Here is an 18598-nt window from a genome sequence, read left to right as displayed (position 1 = left end):
AGCGCTAAAATAAAACTAAATGCATGGCTGAAAGAAATCAAAAATTGGCATGCCGACAAATTATCTCTTTTTGTCGCACTCACAAATTTAGATCAGACGGGCTGAACTACCTAAAATAGCGTTTCTTTCAAGCCCTTTTTTCTTAAATGACAACTTTCAGATCTTCTTCTTATAATTTGATAGAACTTCTATTAAAATCTCTGAAATTTTATTTCACCTGTACCCAATTCCACGTTCTTCCCAATTAGCTTTATAAACTTAAAAACTTTTTTTCTCCACGAGCAAGGCAAAATCTACTTATATTCCGGTTTCCGTTTGTCTTCAGTAGGTTGGTTCATAATGCCGATCATTTATTTGGGGAATTTAAGTAGCGGCAAAGGCAACGCCAACGAAAACATCAATTGAAAATACAAATTCCTGTGTTTTAGAAAGCTGTCGACATCAAAGAATCGAATCAAAATTGACGAGTCCAATCAGAGGGCGTTCATTCAAACAGTACAGCTGCGCGTATCAGCTCCATTCTTGCCCACATTGGTGAGCATGCAGTTTTCATGGACTATTTTTTTTTATTAAAAACTGGATCATTGTATAATGCAATTCCAGGGTTTTGATTGGCTTAGCGGCCATGGTATATTAGCCATTATACCATGCCCGAGAAGTAGCGACCATAACTTGTTTTCTGGTTGCTCTTGAAAAGGACATCAGCAAGGCCTACTAATATTACTTGATTGTCTTTAATAAAACAATTATTCCACTCGCGCTTGTTGGATATGAGATGATTATAGCCAACTCGGCGCTACGCGCCTCGTTGGCTATCTATCATCTCATATCCAACGCGCGCCTGTGGAATAATTGTTAAATAGGCAGTAATAATATCCAACGAATGAGAACCGGAGTTTTTGTTATTGTCCTGATAACTTTTTAGTTAATAATTAGGAGTCGAGGAGAAAATTTTCAGGTCAAGCACAAGATTCTAGTTTCTTTACAAAATCACATAACTTGTGATGAATTTTTGCTTACCCATATCAGTACTTCGTTGCTAATATTTCATTGAACTGATGTTGTATATTTGAACTAGCTGCCTGGCTCCGCTAGCCCCTATGGTTATTCCAGGCAGCCAGTACTCTAATTATGTTTCCAATATTTTTGCAATGAACTTCACATAAGGCAAGAGTACAAATAAAGATTGTTGTTGTTGTTGTTAACCGCCTTAACGGCCGTTGCGTTTCAGTTGCCTTCAGTCCATCTGTTAAAACCGATTGATTGATTCCTTGTGGTCAATGTAAGATTCTAGACTATCTGGTGATGAAACGAAGAACTGTTTGTAGTCTTTCCTTTTCTTTGGTAAAAGGTCCTCTTTTTCGTTCATGTAAGCAGCGCCTTTACCGGTACCGTTTCAGTTGTATCTGAGATGTATTTTTTTAAACTCTTTTGAGCAACTGTGCGTACAACCCCTGAAGTTTGAATACTTTTTCAAACAGAGAAAGAGAACCAATAGAATTTTCAGTGCTGCCACGAAATTCTTCGATATGTTAGTAATTTTGCACTAAATTAACGGCGGGACTAAAGGCATTTGGAGCAAGGAAGTACATTTAAAAGGAAAAACATTGCATAGGTTGATTTCAGAGTAGCTGAACGTGATTTAAGCCAGAGAGTGACGTTCAAAACAAGGAAAAAATGTGAAAACTTACGATTTGTATTCTCCGTTCCCCAAAGGCCACTGTTAAATATGACAAACTTAGATCTGCCTTTTAACCGTTCCTTTAAATAAGACAGTTCAGTTACGTTTTGCACAGTTTGTAAAAGCCAAAACAGTTGTTTGCAGTCGTTATAATAAGAATTTCAGTCTAAAACTTAGAACCAAATTTTTGCTGCTAGCTAATAACAAAAAGGGAATTGATAGTCACCTCGTACCAGGTTCAAGGGTGCGCACTGCTTGAATGTGAACATCAAATAATATTTTGTTTGTCGAGATTGCTGTCTAAATGGCTATTCAAAAAAAAAAATAGAGCTTTTGTTTTCAGTGAAATAATAGGATGATTTAATTATCGTTTTAATGAAAAAAGGGCCACTTTGAAAACAACAAATAAAGCAGAAATTAACAGTGTGGTTTTAAATGAAGTTTAGCTTTTACGAATGACGCGCGAAAATTTCTTTCGTGGGGGCGTTTTATAAATGATGGGTGAATGCAGGTTGATAGGCGCCTGGTGAATGTGCGCCTATTGTGCGGATCGTTAAAAAATCGTTTGAGTAGTCATTCACTCAGTGTTGCAAAGAGTGAAACTAATTTTGCAAATGTTTACTTACTTCTCTCAAAAGGTGCGAAAAGAACCCCGGGCAGAACATTTGCAAGTCTCTTTTGTGCTGTTAACTTGACAGTAAGGTCATATAATAACTCCTTATTGACCAAGCTTGTTCTGTCAAGATGTAGAGGATATTACACGGCGGCGCGAATATATGAATGTTATTTTCGAGTGGTGAAATATTGTTTTTAACACGAAGAAAATAAAATTCATATCTTCAAGCCACTTAGCCACCTTGTAATTTTCTTTTTTATTATATAGACAAATCCATCACTCGCCATCTTTTTACTGCCTGTTTGCATGTACAGACAACCGTGAAAAAGCGGGAAATGACGTCATAAGTGAGGATACGGAAAATACGCCACTCGGATCGCGGATGTAGTTTCGTATGAATTTTATGAGTGGTGTATTTTCCAGTAAAACACTCGTGTCTATATAATAAAACAATTCATTACAGAGATCCTCGCAGATTCCTTTGCCGCCTCTTTCATGTTACTGTACATGAAGTAAGAGTAAGTTTCTATGGTGATACCGCTGGTAGATACACCACAGGCTCTATATGACGAGCATCGAAATCGGTCTCGAAGAGTTGGTCCAAAGAGAAGCGAAGAGAAGCAGGGATTTGAAGAATCTTTTGTCGATTTTCAACGTGTTAGAACGTTTCCTGATTGCCTTAAGATGTCTCTGTTTGCCTGTACTAATTGCAACAGCCGTCATCCATTCGAACAACTTTCTAAGGGTGACCAGCTCTGCAAGGTAAGTAAGCTTAAGCTTATGTCAAAAAGCTTAGTTAACGAAGATGTTCAATTAAGCTTATGAGTGATTAAATTATGCGACATCGTCTTGAAGATTGGGTCTGATAAATTCGACCTTTAGTTTAATGTCAAATGCTGTGAAACGCCATTTTCGCTGTAAAATCTAGATTTCTTGGTGACTTACGTAATGCAAATTAAGCTACATGTAAGTTATAAAAAAAACTTTTCTTCATGTCCGTTAATTGAGCTTATGCTTTGGACACTCTTTATGATCGAATCGATACTTAAGCTTCAGTATATATAACGAACTAAAAACGCATAATTTTGTAATTCAGCCGTCATGTAGCTGTTGAATTTGCCATTTTTTGAATATTGATATCTATACCTGACTGTCTTGTAAGACCTCTTTGCTTAGCTTGTGTTGTGAAAAATGAACTTGACTTGCCTGGTGTTACCGACTCTACGAGGAATGAAATTCTTGCTTTCTTGCTGTTAATTTGTTTTTGTAGCTATTTTTAATCACTAAGTACAATGTAGGAAGCCGCTTCGTTTCTAATCACAGCCCTTATTTATAAACAGGAATAAGAAATTTAATATATTATTAAGTACGTAGAAAAGGTTTTGGTGTGAATCTCAGCAGAACAAAGTTTTGAAAATTATGAGCCACTCAATTTCTTATGTCACTGTTTTTTTTACATTACCTGGTACATGCATGTGAATATCTAACCTTGACCGTGGTTACATGAAAACACCATAAGTTTTCTCCCGGGATGAGTTTCTTCTAGGAATTAATTTTTTTTGTTTACTAGTGTGGTTTCATAGTGGGATTCCAAGACAAAATCATCTTTCCTCCGGGAACATTAACTTCATCGCACTCAAGATGAAATTCATCAAAGAACACTGCATCCGTTAAAGTTGAGAATAACACATAGTCAGTTACTAATAGGTTGAATATTTCTTTGTGGTTCCTCGGTATAACGTATTGTTTACTGATGCAGATGGAAATAAAACAATTGATGTGTTTGCCAAAGTTTCATCCTGGGACAAGTAAGTTAGTATTGCGGTTACATCAGTGAAGGTTTTCTCTTTTTTGTCCCCATGGTGTCAAGACAGGCCTGGGATGAAATTATTCCGGAAGAAACGTGTTTCACCTTAGAATTACAGTATGTAATTATGAGATCATCCATGTAAAGAGGCCCTCATTTTTCAGTGATCCACTACACAGGATATAATAACTATATCTGCAAATTATTGTGATATAGATTGCTCCAAAATTAATTCATTGGAACTATGAACTGTTGTCAGTGGTGTTTTTTCTAATGAATTTATTTCTTTTTGGATAGGTATGCCGGAAGACATATCCCTTGGTGACATGTACTTACTGTCGTTTGGAATTTCATCTTTTGAGGTCAGATATAATTTTTTTTATTTTCCATGTAGGTTCAAAAGGTCGGCGCATGCCTCCTTCTGCTTCTGTGCACGTGTTCTGCACCTATATCTCAGGATAGTCTGAGAAACTAAGGGTTTCTTAAGCCAGCTTAGGCCCATGTAAGGTATTTTTGTGTGGTTTATGACTTTCTGGGAGAAACAGGTCTCAGTGATGGTTATTGAATAAAATCCAAGAAGAAAATTAATGGTAACTGCTCATTTGTGAGAGATTTACCTTCAATTTCGAAAAAAATGCTATACGTTATTATGCGTTTTAAATCTTTTTAGAATTCTTGTTGCTAAATTATCTCTTAAAAAAATATATGTGGTTGTCTAGTCCAGTTTTCTTTCAGGCTGTAATTATACAGTCGTCAGACAGTATTGGGAGGCAATGGCCTTAAGGAATCACTATTGTTCTGTAAATGGACAGTCTGAAGTGTCAGCTTGCTTGCTCCTTGATCTAATCAGACGTAATTAATCAACGATCAATGAAATCAATGAGTAATCGATGATCAATCCATGGGTAATCAATGTAAATCGACGAACAAAACTTTACTGGCCTTTCGATTACTCATCAATGTCATTTAATTGGTTTCTAGGAACACTGAGAAGGACCCAGTCTGTAAGAAGTGTAGTTATAACTTCAAAATGTATGGCCAGGTAATGTGGAATGTATTCATTAGGTGATGTTTTTATCTAGAGCATCTCATACCCAACACATACTCCTAGATAAATGTTAATTATCATTAAAAGCAATAATTATTATCACTAAAAGCATTCTTGAGTAATGACTGCCTGAAAGTGCCCCTAACCCTTCAATTTGTTTTCTTTTGGTAGATTTCCATTTCTGTGAAGAACTCATTTTCGAAAGTTTTTTTCAGAAATATTGAATCCTTTTATTTTTACGAGCGCTAAAAGTTACGGAAATTTTAAAATTTTTGCGCGCTTAAAGCCCCGCTGGACAAATTTTTGTCTCGTGGGCTCATTAGGAACGAGCCAATGAGAAGCGACACTTTTTTAGCTGTGACGTAAGAAAAGGCCTCGGGTCGTTATCAGAAGGAATCTTATGCATGCTGATTCCTTTCTTTACATTTCAAAAGTTGCTGCATCTAAAAACCACACATTTTCCAACCATTTTCTCTGTTTACAATTGAAGCATTACCGCGAATCTTCGGATATTTTTGCACGATGTCCTTTTCTTACGTCACGCTCCATATTTGGCCGAGCAGGGGACTAATGCGAACGACAGGTGAAAATATCAGCAAGACTGCCTTCACTTCTAGCGTTTGTAAAAACAAAAGGATTCAATATTTCTCAAGATTTTTTTCGAAAATGAGTTCTTGAAAGATATGGAAATCTACCAAAAGAAAACGAATTGAAGGGTTAGGGGCACTTGAAGTAAATAGACAGAAGAATGTAATTGACTGCAGAGCAGAAGCATATTATATTCTGCCAGAGAGTTTTGTTCGACTGTTGCAATGTCGAGATAAAAAGCTACGATTTTAACTGTTGTTTGAGGGAGTGGGGCTGTAGGAGGAAGTTCATTTGAAGTTTTTATGCCTGAAAGGAGGCTTACATGTATAAGAAGGGGTTTAATAAAAAGGTTAAATAGAGGAGATATGATATACTAGAATGAGCCATGCCTATTGGCTAATGCAAGGTTTGCCATTGGCTAAAAATCTGTCATCATAAGGTTACCCGATACCTTCAGAGGTGTCTGGGCTTAAGCGATGTAGCGCGTCCAGTTTAAACTGTAGATACCTAAACCCCTATATCAAATTAAAGCTTATAGAGCTGACTATCAAACCATACCAAGAATTTTGAAATAAAATAAATTGCCGAATTTTTCATGACCCCTAATTGCGAGCGTCCAAATCACCTTTTTAAAGCTACAAGTCGAAGTGAATTTTGTTTTTTGCTAATTTAATTTGCTCCTCAGTTTCCGGACCCAAAGCACTAAAAAATGTGTCTGCGTTTTGCCATATTCAATCGCAGTGAAAAGTTAAAGAGCATTTTCGAAATAGGATGAAAAAAATGTGGAGTAATCGTACCAAAATCGCTCTCAGAGAAAAAATATTTTGAAAGAAAAAATTCGCAGACACGTTGTTGTTGTATATATGTTAAACTAGCTACTGTCTAAATTTGAAAGCAAACGAACAAATTCCTTTTGAGTTTTAGCTCGTTGAAGTGGCTCCTCCAAGTGAAAAAAATTTATTTGAGAAAACAGCGCAAAAAATTCGGCAATTCATGTTATTTCAAAATTCTTGGTTTAGTTGGATAGCCAGCTCTACATGTATAAGCTTTAATTTGATATAAGGGTTCAGGTATCTACAGTTTAAACCGGACGCGCTACATCGCTTGGGCTGTGAAATTGTGCAGTTCCAGAAAAATTTAAAATGTTCATACTGTCCCCACAGAAGGTTCTTTTATTTTTCACCCCCACTCCTCCCAGGAAATTCCAGTTTAGCTTCACACTTTGCTTCTACAATTTTGGCTTGCGAGACTCCCTCCCCCTAGGTATTTCAGATGACCTTCCTTAGGGTGAGTATGGATTTTTTTCTGGAACTGTACATTCATATTTTGAGGTATTCACAATTTGGCATTCATTGCTCAGGAAAAAAAGCCCCTGCCTCTCAAATAAGTCACTTTTCACTTAGTATCTAAGTACCCTGGTCATGGTAGAATGGTCATGGTTTCTCTGTTGATTGCACTGAGGTATAATTTCCTTAGGAACTCAGCTAATAGGCTACATGTATGTCCTGGCTATCTAACATACATTATCCACTTGAAGCCACTTTACAAGTTTGTAACAGTTGTTTTCATTTGTCTCTGTCATCAGCCGTCATGTTGTGAGTATTGTAACATAAGAGCAGCATTTGATGGAAGTAAATGTTCCAGGTAAATGGAATTTAGTTATTATTTTGTCAATGATCAATGTTTCTAGTGAGATTCTTTTTGGTGATCTTATTAATAAATACATTTTATTGTAATATACCTAGACTTTCGCTTAACAAAATGAGCACTGTGATTGGTTGATTCTTGGTCACGTGCCCCTGATCAAATACAAATGTATCCCGACCGCGATACAATTCCGCAGTTGCCGCCAGAGCTCAGTTGTTTGTTTACTTTGCTGTGATTGTTGAAGGAAAAGGCTAAATATATAACAAAGCACTTAATGTATGGTCCCTCGGGAAACTAGTTAGTTTTGTTTTCCCTCGAGTCCTGATGCAATGACTTTGTCTCAGGAAACATCAGGACTCTCGCGAAAACAAAACTAACTGTTTCCCTGGGGACCATACATTAAGTGTATGCTATTAAAATTATAAAGCATAGTTCTATATGTAAAAAACTTTCAAATGATGCTGTTTTCTTTGGAATTTACCCAAATTTACCATTATTAGATTATAATTGAAGGGGTGCCTGGAAAAAAGCCCTAAGTGACTTCTGATAAATAGTAAGATTCTCCTTCCAAATTTCATTGTATTCACTTGTGAAACAAAAGGAGAATTTAACCTTAAATTAGAAGTCACTTAGGGCCTTATTCCACCTGGCACCCCTTCAATTATTACCTTGAATGATCCTCCACCATCCTATATAGTTACACTGTACAAGTCCAGCTTCTTGGTAGTCCTAGTTCAAACATAGCCTACTAATACAGCTGAAGCTTAACACAGTTCCATTATGAAGCAACTAGGTGTATTCATTTGCTACTTGGACTCCCCCTTGGATGGGATGCTAGTCCATTGTAGGGTATGAAATGTTCTGGAACAGGAACCTATTTATATTGTGAAATTTGCTTGTTTAATAAATAATTTTGCCTACAGGTGTGTTAGTTCAGAGAAAAAGTATGGTCCACCAGTGTCCTGTGAACAGTGTAAGCTGAGTTGTGCCTTTGAGAAGCCTATGGAGGCCAGAGATAAGGTATCATTAGTTTTAAGTACCAATTAGAACACAGGGTTTTCTTAGAAATTTGCTTACAAGACAGTGATGCCCCTTTGGTTTCTGTTTTGAGATTCTACCTTGCCTTGAAGTAATTTTCACAGAAAAAGGTGCCCAAGATATTTCAGCTTTTCATATGGTCACTACGGAACATAAGAATAAATTAAAATATGGGTATAATGAAGAAACTGTGGTGCTACAGCGGTGGGGAGTCAGGTATGAATAGGGAGCTTAAGCAACGACGACGGCAGCGACAACGCCGCAAAACAATAGGTTTAATGAGCAAAAACAATTGCTCTGCATGTGCATTTTACATTTTGGTGTACATTTGTTTTTCGTCCTCTGCAAAACAACAACGTGAAATGACCACATTCAAGGTTTTGTGGAGAATGTGAACGCACGGCAGTGAATTTTTCATTTTCTTTGTTAACTTGTACACCGCTCCTACCAATTTGGTTCCTGGATAGTTTGCCACTTTTGTAAAAGTTGAGCGAGTTGAAATAATTGTGAAATAGCACAAATGAAGTAAAGTTATATTTCCAGTTGACGTTTTTGTTGCTGTTGCCGTTGCCGTCATCGCTGCTTAAGCTCCCTAATGCTTGGTTTTATCAACAGAGTTAATAACTAAAGGTAATTTGACGAACATAAAGAGATTTGAGTGCTGACGTTTTGAGAATTAGCTAGCTCTTCTTTGATTCACTCTGACGAAGGGCTAAGGCTTGAAACATCAGCACTCGAATCCCTTTATGATGCCAGGCCAAATTACCTTAATTTGAGTTATCAAGAACTCTGTTGAAACCAAAACCAAACATTCTCCTGTTTGTTTTTTACAATCATTTTTGTTTTGTCTAAAGGTGGATGGGAAAACCCTTTGCTTACTGTGTACATTATCATACAAGCGAATTCTACACAAAGCAAAGAAAGGAGAGAAAAGGACAATTGAACCAGACCAACACAGAAAAGATAGGTATGTGCATGGAATACAGACTCTGCAGTGGGAAGACGTCCACCCCACAACTCCCCCATCTTTTTTTTTTACTGAAAAGAAAATTATATGAAAATTATGTATTAATTAATCAGCAAATGACATAGGCATACTCGGAAAAAAATCCGAGTGCTCCTATCAGGAGTCGAACCTAAGACCTTCTGATCACTAGTTTAGATGCTCTACCACTGAGCTACAGGAGAAAATTATAATAGCCAGTCTAGATTAGGGCTACATTTTTTAATTTCTGAACATTTTCACCTTCCCCCACCCTTCCTCTGTTCAGTGTTCTAGGTGTGGCACCTGGGGCAAGCTGCCAACAAATTCAAGTTGTTACGTTGCTAATAATTATATTGAATCAGATTAATGGAAGACCAACTTTTTTTCCAAAATACAGTCATGTAAATTTGTGCTCTATATAAAACGGATTAATTTTTTTTTCTAAATATGTGAAGTCCAGATTTTCAAGAACAATTCCAGGATATGTTTATTTTTAATTAATAATTCTTTTGTTCTGTTACATTCTTGATGATGGTGCCAAGGTGACACTGAAACGTTGTTCCGTTTTTTTCACTTATTTTTGTAGTCAACTGTATTAAATTTAATGTTATTAGAATTCTTTTATTGTTCCATATAATATCTCAATTTTGTAAAACAGGAAATCAAAACATGCTAAAATTTTAAAGACTGAAAACACTGACAGCTCCAAAGAGGGAAAACCACCATCAATTGCTGCCGCTGCATTGGAAAGAATTGGAAGCAATAGAAGCAGCCCGCTTACCATTGGACTGTACAGTAGCATGACCAAGTGAGTTCTTGTTTTTGCTATGATTGTCTAAATTCCCTTTAATTCTCCAATAATTTTATCCTTGAAAACAGTTAAAAATTATAGGCATCCAAAAAACATTTTCATTTGATTTATTCCCACATTCTGTAGGTTGCCTTATCCAGGGGATACTTCAGTATCCTTTACCTACTTGAAATTCTCTGGCAATGATCTGATCATTCTCATATTTCTTGGCCTTTTATGCATAATAAAGTTTTTATTTATTTTGTAAATTATAATAAGTAGCAATCACTTGAACGTACAGCATTTAGTAACAAACTTTAGATTGAAGTGGTTTCAATCACTGTCATTACAAGAAAGGGCTTAGTAAATTCCTTGTGAAAATCTCAACTTGTAATGTACAGTTCCAGAAAATATCCAGGCATACTCCCCCCATGGGAGGTTTTTTGTTTTGCATCCCCCCCCCTCCCCTCAGGAAAGCTTCACATTTTGTTTCTAAAATTTTGGCTTTTAAGACCCCCCCCCCACCTAGGAATTTCCAATGACCTTCCTACGCAATATCACCGAAACTGAAACATAATGACTGATACTTCATTTTTAATTATATTTAAGTGCTCTGTGATTGTTTTAATTGATATAAACAGTGATGCTGAACCCCTTGCTCTGGAGTCACACATAACTGAACTTACAGAACTCAAAGAACAGGTATGAGTAAAGTCTTGTGCTTTAACCTTATCTTTGACCACATGTTGTTGCTGGCAACCATTTAGTCAACTGTGTAGTCAGAGGCAAAACAGTGTCTGGAAATGAAAACAACCCACTGTTCATCGTAACAAAAAAATTTGACTTGGAGTCCCCAGCAGGAATTTTACAATTATAACTGTCAAAATTCCCGCACGCTGATTGGCTCGTAGCTATTGGGCCAGTTATTAAAAGACAGTTTAGACAGTGTTTAACAAAGCCACGTTCCAAGCCATAATTTTTCAATTTTGTCAACAGTCATATCTAAGCAGTTTCTTCTGCTGACAGTAGCAAGAAGGCTTGCATCCCAGACTAGAAAACTATTTAATATCTACTTAAAATAAACCACTTATAAATAAATTTGGAGGCCCACTGATTGTTTTAAGCCACAGCCTAAGTTAAACTCTGTTAAATAACTGGCCCATTGTCTATAAGAGCACAGACAAAAATGACCTCAGACGTGCACTTACTCAACAGAAAATAAATCCAATTCCGCTGGTACATGTTCTTTTTCCATGTTAATGTAAAATGCAAATTGATAGCAGTTTGTTTTCTATGGTCTATACTCCTACAGACCATGAAATGTACACACCTTGGCAGTGGAACCACTCGCCTGCGGCTCATGGTTCCACTCGCGTTTTGAGCATTTTATGGTGTCATTTTATGGTCTGTAAGAGTATAGACCATAGAAAACTGCCTTTGATATCAGCGATTCTGTTAATTGAACCCAGTATCTTCTGCATGTAAAGCAGTTGGATAATTCCTCTACCTTGGAGGTATTGGAGACTCGTGGGAACCTAAGCCATTTTAATACTAGATTAATAGGACACATATTTTGAATACTGTAGGGACCGCCAATGTTGAAAACCCCCTGTAATGCTTACAATTAGTGATAATTATTAATTATTATAATAATAACAGTAAGTAGTTACTACTGTAGTAATAATAATTCGTAAAAATGCGTCCTCCATTGAAGACAGGGACTTGTCAAATGTCATAATGAACAGGTTAATGAACAGGGTAATAAAACTTAAACAACAGAAAACTACTGTGAGTCCTACTGTACTGAATTTTCTAATCAAGACACTTAATGGAAAAAATTCTTCCAATAAGGATTACCTTTGATATTTATTTGTTATAAATGGGGTACATTTTACATTTGGGCTTCTGGATTGTGCTTGTTATATCGAGGTTCTGTTCCATACATTGTATTGTAACTAATTGACCGGGCTGAAGAATATTGTTTGTTATACAGAGAGCTTTGTTGTATAGAGGTTCCTTAAATCGAGGTTCCACTGTAATGATGTAATTAGTAATACTTAATGTGATAATTAAAAAATAATAATCGCTATTTGAACCAAAGTTATGTATTTAATTTTTCTTCTTCATCAGGTGTTGAATCTCAAAAAACAAGTTCAACAGAAAGAGCAAGCAATGATTGAAAAGGAAAAAAAGGTAATTGGATTAAAATCCTTTGGCCAGTGCATGCTCTCGAGCCTCTTCAGGAAAACATTTATTAAATAAATTATTTATTACTAATGGAATGTGTTAAAATGTATGATTATGGGCAAGATGTCCATTTTTATCACAAAATGAAGCACAAAGCAGCAGATAAAATTTTGGGTCAATGTTTTCTGAAGGAATTGAAGCTAAACTTCACAACAAACACAACATTAAAAGCACTATACTGTATGTTGGTTAATGCCTTGTGCCCTTCAACACGCTGTAAGAAGTAGAAGTCAGTTGATGTTCAAATAATGCTGACAGTAATAAATAATTGTAGAACTTGGACGATTGTTTATTCAGGGTTCGTACTCTTTTGAGCTTTTAAAATTCCATGACTTTCCGTGACCTTTTCTATGACTTCTCCAAGTTTTCCATGACCTAAATTTGACCATTTTCTTGAAAATCATCTTTCATTTTGGGTATGTTTTTACTATTTTCTTCACAGAAAAAAAACAATTTATTTTGTACTTTTTTTAATTAACATCATTTTCCATGACTTTCCATGACCCACGTGTACCTAAACTCCATGACTTTCCAGGCCTGGAAAATGATAATTTCTAAAATTCCATTACTTTCCAGGTTTTCCATGACCCATACGAACCCTGTTTATTACTTCAAATAATAACACAAGGCCATATTTTGTGCAACTAAAAATGCTTTTAAAAGGACATTAATTATAGCCCCCTTTATTAAGAGTGAAAATATTTTCTTCTGCTTGAAAATTCTAGATAACTGAACTCAAAGCTGAACACTGGGAGAAAGAGAAAGAACTTCGGCAGAAGATTACCCAAATGCAGAAGACTCAATCAGAGCGGTTGGAAGGTCTACAGGTTTGTAATGCCATTTCTGGCACACTCTTGTTCTAGTTTCATCCCTTGTGTCTTTATTGTTAAGAGTTCCAAATGGTTTCAATCCTCAAGTTAGTTGAAAGCGTGTAAATTATTGATTGAAAATATTCAAAATGGCCACCGCTTGCAGAAAAGATGGGACGAACAAAGAACAACAAGGTTTAAATTTTATTGTATATTTTCATAACTGATGTGAGAGCCCAGACCTGTGACTAACAGCTAAAAATTGTCAGAAATTAAAAAAAAAACCAAACAAACAAACAAAAAAAAAAACAAAAAAGACAAGTGAGGCTTAAATGGTCCTACGATCACTCAACCTGCCAATCCTCTTTCAATACAGTGGGTAGTACTGGGGAGATGAAGTGAGGCTTAAATGGCCAACCACAAGAGATGTGTCCCCCATTACGCTAAACAGTGTGTAAGGTCATGTTGTTGTTTTGTCTGCTCAATATATATTGTTCTTAATCTCGTTTTAAATGTGGAGCAGTGACATGTAACTAGTTTTAATAGCTTAGTTATTTTGTTTCTTTTCAGTAAGTGCTTTTCTTAGTTTACTGAACTTTGAATTTCTTTATCACATGTTTTGATTATTTAGTTTATTTATAGATGTAGAGCATAGAGACTCTTGTATTACATGTATGGTCTGAATACTTACAATTATTAATTATGCAGCAGTGTAAACATCTATATGCTGATGAAGCTAAAAAGGCACTCTAGGACGCTATAGCAATATAACCTAAAGGCCGTTGTGAAATTTCTCCTGACCAGTGAAAAATTTAAAATTACTTCAGTTGATAGATAAAATTAACTGAAACCTAATAATCTGTAAAAAAAAAAACCTTGTAGCATGTGAAAATGCTAAAATGCTAAAAATAATACTAATCCCATTCCTAATTAAAATAGTCGTATCGTTGTTTCTGACTAGGGATCCACTGTTTATGGCGTAAAAGTTTTCAGATAATAATAATAATCTTTATTGAGATGACTTTTTCATATAAAATATGGTTTTCAAAAAGGATCTCAAAAAAAAAAAAATACAAAATACATACAATTCGCAAAGACATTAAAAATCTACAGATATCAACTGAAATTCATTTAAATTACAAAGTTAAAAAGATTACGTTTAAAAATATTCAAAATCACGGATTGACTGATTGCCTGGCTAAGGGACTCAAAATCCTTGATGGCAGGAACTTCATTTAAATTACAAATTTAAAAAGATTACGAAACAAGATCATCACTTTGAAATGGCATGCTAATATTGGTAAGGCTACTTGGGAGGATGGCCTTGTCTTTAGTAGTACCTCTTTGCTTTATTGTAATTATAATAATTATTATTATTATAATTATTATTATTAATAAATCTTGTGACTCTTTTGTATTCATTTCAGGTAGAAAACAGAAACCTGAAACGGCAGGTGGCATTGCTCTCAAAAGCGGGAAAAGACAAGCCTGCTGCCACCTCTGGCTGATTGAATGTTCAGTTTATATTAAGCTTATCAATCCTTTTTTTTAATTATTACTTTTTAATTTTCTTCTGTGGGAGGTTTTTTAACACAAATATTTTGAGGAAAGTCTAGTCTGTAAATTATTGATAATTTGAATATTTTACACTCAGGAATGGATCCCTAGAGATATTAGCTTTACTAACAGACTGTGTGTATAAAATTGGTTGTCTTGAACTTCTTTTTAAATCTATTTTGAAATTATGTCCATTTTACAATGTAGATCATCCACTTTAATCTTCCAAGTAGTTCAATCACTTGAACCAGTATATGTGAAAGGTTTAGTGAAACACTGAGGTATAAATTAAAACAACAATTTGGTTCTCTAAAATAATTGACATTTATTCGTCAGTCATGCAGACTGGTCATCATGTGTACACATGTACTGTGAGATTAGCAGTTCTAAGTTATTTATTTTTTGTCTTTAATTTGGCCTGAATTTGACCAATTGGCTTATATGCTTTTTGCATGCCTGCTGGAACGTTTACATAAATCAGCCTGACCTTTTATCTAAAGATTGTTTTTTTTTTGTAATAAGAAAGGAAAAAAATCAATCTAAAGATTGTTATTAATACCGATTATTTGTACCAAGCACAGGCCTTTAAATCTTGATCTTAAAATGCAGTGTTAGCTGTATTCTGTCAGTTCACGAAACCTTATTTTATGGCATTTTATATCAGTTTAGCAGAGTTCATCAGAAATACGTAAATTAGATTCTGCTATAAAGGGCTTGCTCTTCCTTCATTTCACACCTGCTAGCTGTAGGCAAGGAAATGTACACCTGTAGTACATACTGCAAATTGTGACAACATCTTTCAGATGTGACACATTGATTTTTGAAGCATCCCTGAAATAAGTATATTTAATGATTCAAAATCTGTTTCATAAAAACCAAAAGATCGTCACGACAATATACACAGGTGTATTATAATTCTTATAACGTAACAAGGTTTGTCCAGAAGATTATTTAGAATTTAATTATCATTTGTGGTTGCAAAATGAATCTGTCAGATGGTCAGGTCAGTATTTATGTACACTCTAGCGGTTAATTGAGAATGCAAGTGGCCAGATTAAAGCTCTTTTCTACCAGAACTTCCTGAAAAAAATCCATGCTCCTCCCAACAGGTTTTTGTTTTGCACTCCCCCCCCCCCCCCTTCCCGAGGAAATTCCAGTTAAGCTTCATACTTTGTTTTCTGCTAGCAGAGGTTACATTGATCAGATTGAATAAAGTATAATTATTATTATTATTATTATTATTATTATTATTGTCATTGTTATCATTCTTCTTCTTCGTCTTATTATTATTATTATTATTATAATTATTATTATTATTATTATTAGAGGTCTCTGACAGCTAGAAGGGAGAGAGACCTCTGCTGGCCCCCGATGCATTCTCTCGTGTAGCTGCCGACCAGATTTTTGGTCGAAACTGACCGGTTGAAACCAAAACCGGTTACCGTTAATGTGCAATGTGCATACTCTGTTCAGATTGTGCGCTGGAAATTTCCGAGCCCACAGTTGTTATGGCTTCCGCTGGTTTACACGATGGGTTTACACAAGTTTCGCACTTCAGTTATTTCACGTTTGCCATCCTCAAAGTCCTTACTTCGCTTGATTAATGATTCCACTTTGCGAAAGCATTCCTTACAGAGCGGTGAAGATTCCTTTTGAAAGTTAGCAGTGCTCTCCAACAAACCGCAAACTACAGCTTATCAATCGCTTGTCTTTAGCGATCGCCAGGTGTTCTGGCCGCTTAACTTGAAATTTACTCGGCTAGCTATCAGTAATTTCACACATCGCCCTACCGCGGCTGCTATTCGTGCGAAAACTGGTTTGCGAAGCTCGTGTTACGTGTGGCTAAAATGTCACTCGTTGCTACCAAACCCTAGCGCATGCGCCACAGAAGATTTGTCGGGGGCCGGCAGAGGTCTCTCTCCCTTCTTGCCGTCAGAGACCTCCGCTAGCAGGGAACATACTTTGTTTCTAAAATTTTGGTTTTTAAGACACCCCTCCCCTAGGAATTTCTGATGACCTTCCATGGGGTGGGTATGGATTTTTTTCTGGAACTGCACAACACCAACAAACAGACCTTTGGTATTGACAGTCTCTGAAAATTGTTTAATAGTGATTTAATTTATTATTTATTGGTATTGCTACAGTTATCATTTTTATTTTAATTATTATTCTACACTTTCTTATTTTTATAAATGCTTTTTTAATTATTATTTTTCTAATAATAATATTATTAAAAGTTGGCATATTATTATTAATTAATGATATTCAAGAGTGTACATGCATTTGTGAAGTCAACAAAATTATTAACTAATTAAAAGTGAATCTTTTTGACTGGTTTTATAATTAAATTTACTGCAGTTACAATTTTCACAGTTGCGTGGCATCGATGGTCCATGAAAATACATACACTGTAAATGTAGTTAATTAATTTAGTTCTCAAACTCACTGTCTAATAACTATTAATATTTATAACTAAAAGTTTGTATATTGTAATATTTAAATGATTTTCACGCATGTACATGCATTATTTTGTGAAGTCAACATTAACTATTAACTTAATTTTTGGCAGGTATTATCAAATTCACTGCAGCTGCAGTTTTCACATAATTATGGTAATTAGGCAATAATATTATGTGATTGTATATATCTTAGTTAATTCAGTTCTCAAACATGGTGTTATCTTAATTCTGGTATGGGTCACACAAACTTGTAGCCAAATTACCCAGGTCTTGCATCAATTCTTGTGTTTTGAGTGGTATTCTGCATCTCAGAATTATTATTAAGTATTATTTATTTCAAAAGTCTTATTTTTTTTCAAGTTCTCTTGAGATTTTTTTGTGACGGCCAAGCCCAAGTTAAGATGTCTCCTAGACTTGCTTACAAGAGCTCAGAGAGCGTGAGGCGCAATCATCAGTAATATATAGTGAGTGAGCGCCGAGCACAAGAAATTTGGGAGAAGAAAGAGACTGTTTGCAGTCTAGAAAACAACTTTACATCAAAGACAAAAAGTCATCAAATTTCATCCCAGTCAAATCTTGTTTTAGTGTTGTATATTTTCCTATCAATAAAATAAACTGTCACAGGCCTTAATGCTAGTGTTTGCAATATTATTGTGGCATCTTGTGGCATCTAGTAGTATATGGAAGAATGCATGTACACTAATGAATAACCAAGTGTTGGTACAATAAAATGGGTGACACTTCTGTCAGCAGTTGTGTTGAGAAATTTCTAAATTAAAAGATGATTAAAGTAATATAATTACTATTAATGGTAACTTGTATACAGTTCTAAAGGAAGAAGGAATTTTAAGAGTGTTATATGGCTCTTGATAGCACCAGAGAAAAGGCTTCATATTGTATTCAAATGTCAGGTGCTGTGAATCTCGTACACATCCTTTCAAGAAAAAGTGGGACAGTGAAAAGGGTAAAACATGATTTTGGCCTTAAAATCTGCAATTGAAAGGATTTATTATTATTATTATTATTATTATTATTATTATTATTATTATTATTATTATTATTATTATTATTAAAACAACATATTGCTCTGAGAGTTTTTTTATTATGACATAAGCATGGGCAGTAGCATGAATTACATCAAGGGAAAAAGGGCAAACATTAGCAAAAGCAGAAACAGAAGAAAAAGGAAAATTGGTGTTTGTGTTTATTCTCGTTTCAGGTTTGTTTCTATGTTGATGAGATAATCATATTACATGCTTTTATGCTTCAACTTTTATGCTTATGTTCAAAACAGGCTGAGAAATAATTGTGAGATTGATATTATGG

General features: G+C 35.3%; 1 protein-coding gene across 1 annotated transcript; it reads left to right on the top strand.

The window, feature by feature from the left end:
- Nucleotides 1–2868: 2868 nt before the first annotated feature.
- LOC146458858 (protein FAM76A-like) lies at nt 2869–18021 on the top strand. The gene is made up of 11 exons (XM_085090226.1): nt 2869–3059; nt 4402–4466; nt 5086–5146; nt 7326–7384; nt 8311–8407; nt 9280–9392; nt 10069–10218; nt 10842–10902; nt 12331–12393; nt 13173–13274; nt 14684–18021. Exons 1-11 carry the CDS (start codon nt 2982–2984, stop codon nt 14762–14764), a joined length of 930 nt encoding a protein of 309 aa, XP_084946352.1. The 5' UTR covers nt 2869–2981; the 3' UTR covers nt 14765–18021.
- Nucleotides 18022–18598: the final 577 nt, after the last annotated feature.

This window comes from Pavona decussata, unplaced genomic scaffold (assembly GCF_977016875.1).
Source record: "Pavona decussata unplaced genomic scaffold, jaPavDecu1.1 SCAFFOLD_226, whole genome shotgun sequence".
NCBI classification, from domain to species: Eukaryota; Metazoa; Cnidaria; class Anthozoa; order Scleractinia; family Agariciidae; genus Pavona; species Pavona decussata.
Note: the sequence above shows the minus strand (reverse complement) of the source record. Positions and strands in the feature narration are given on the sequence as shown.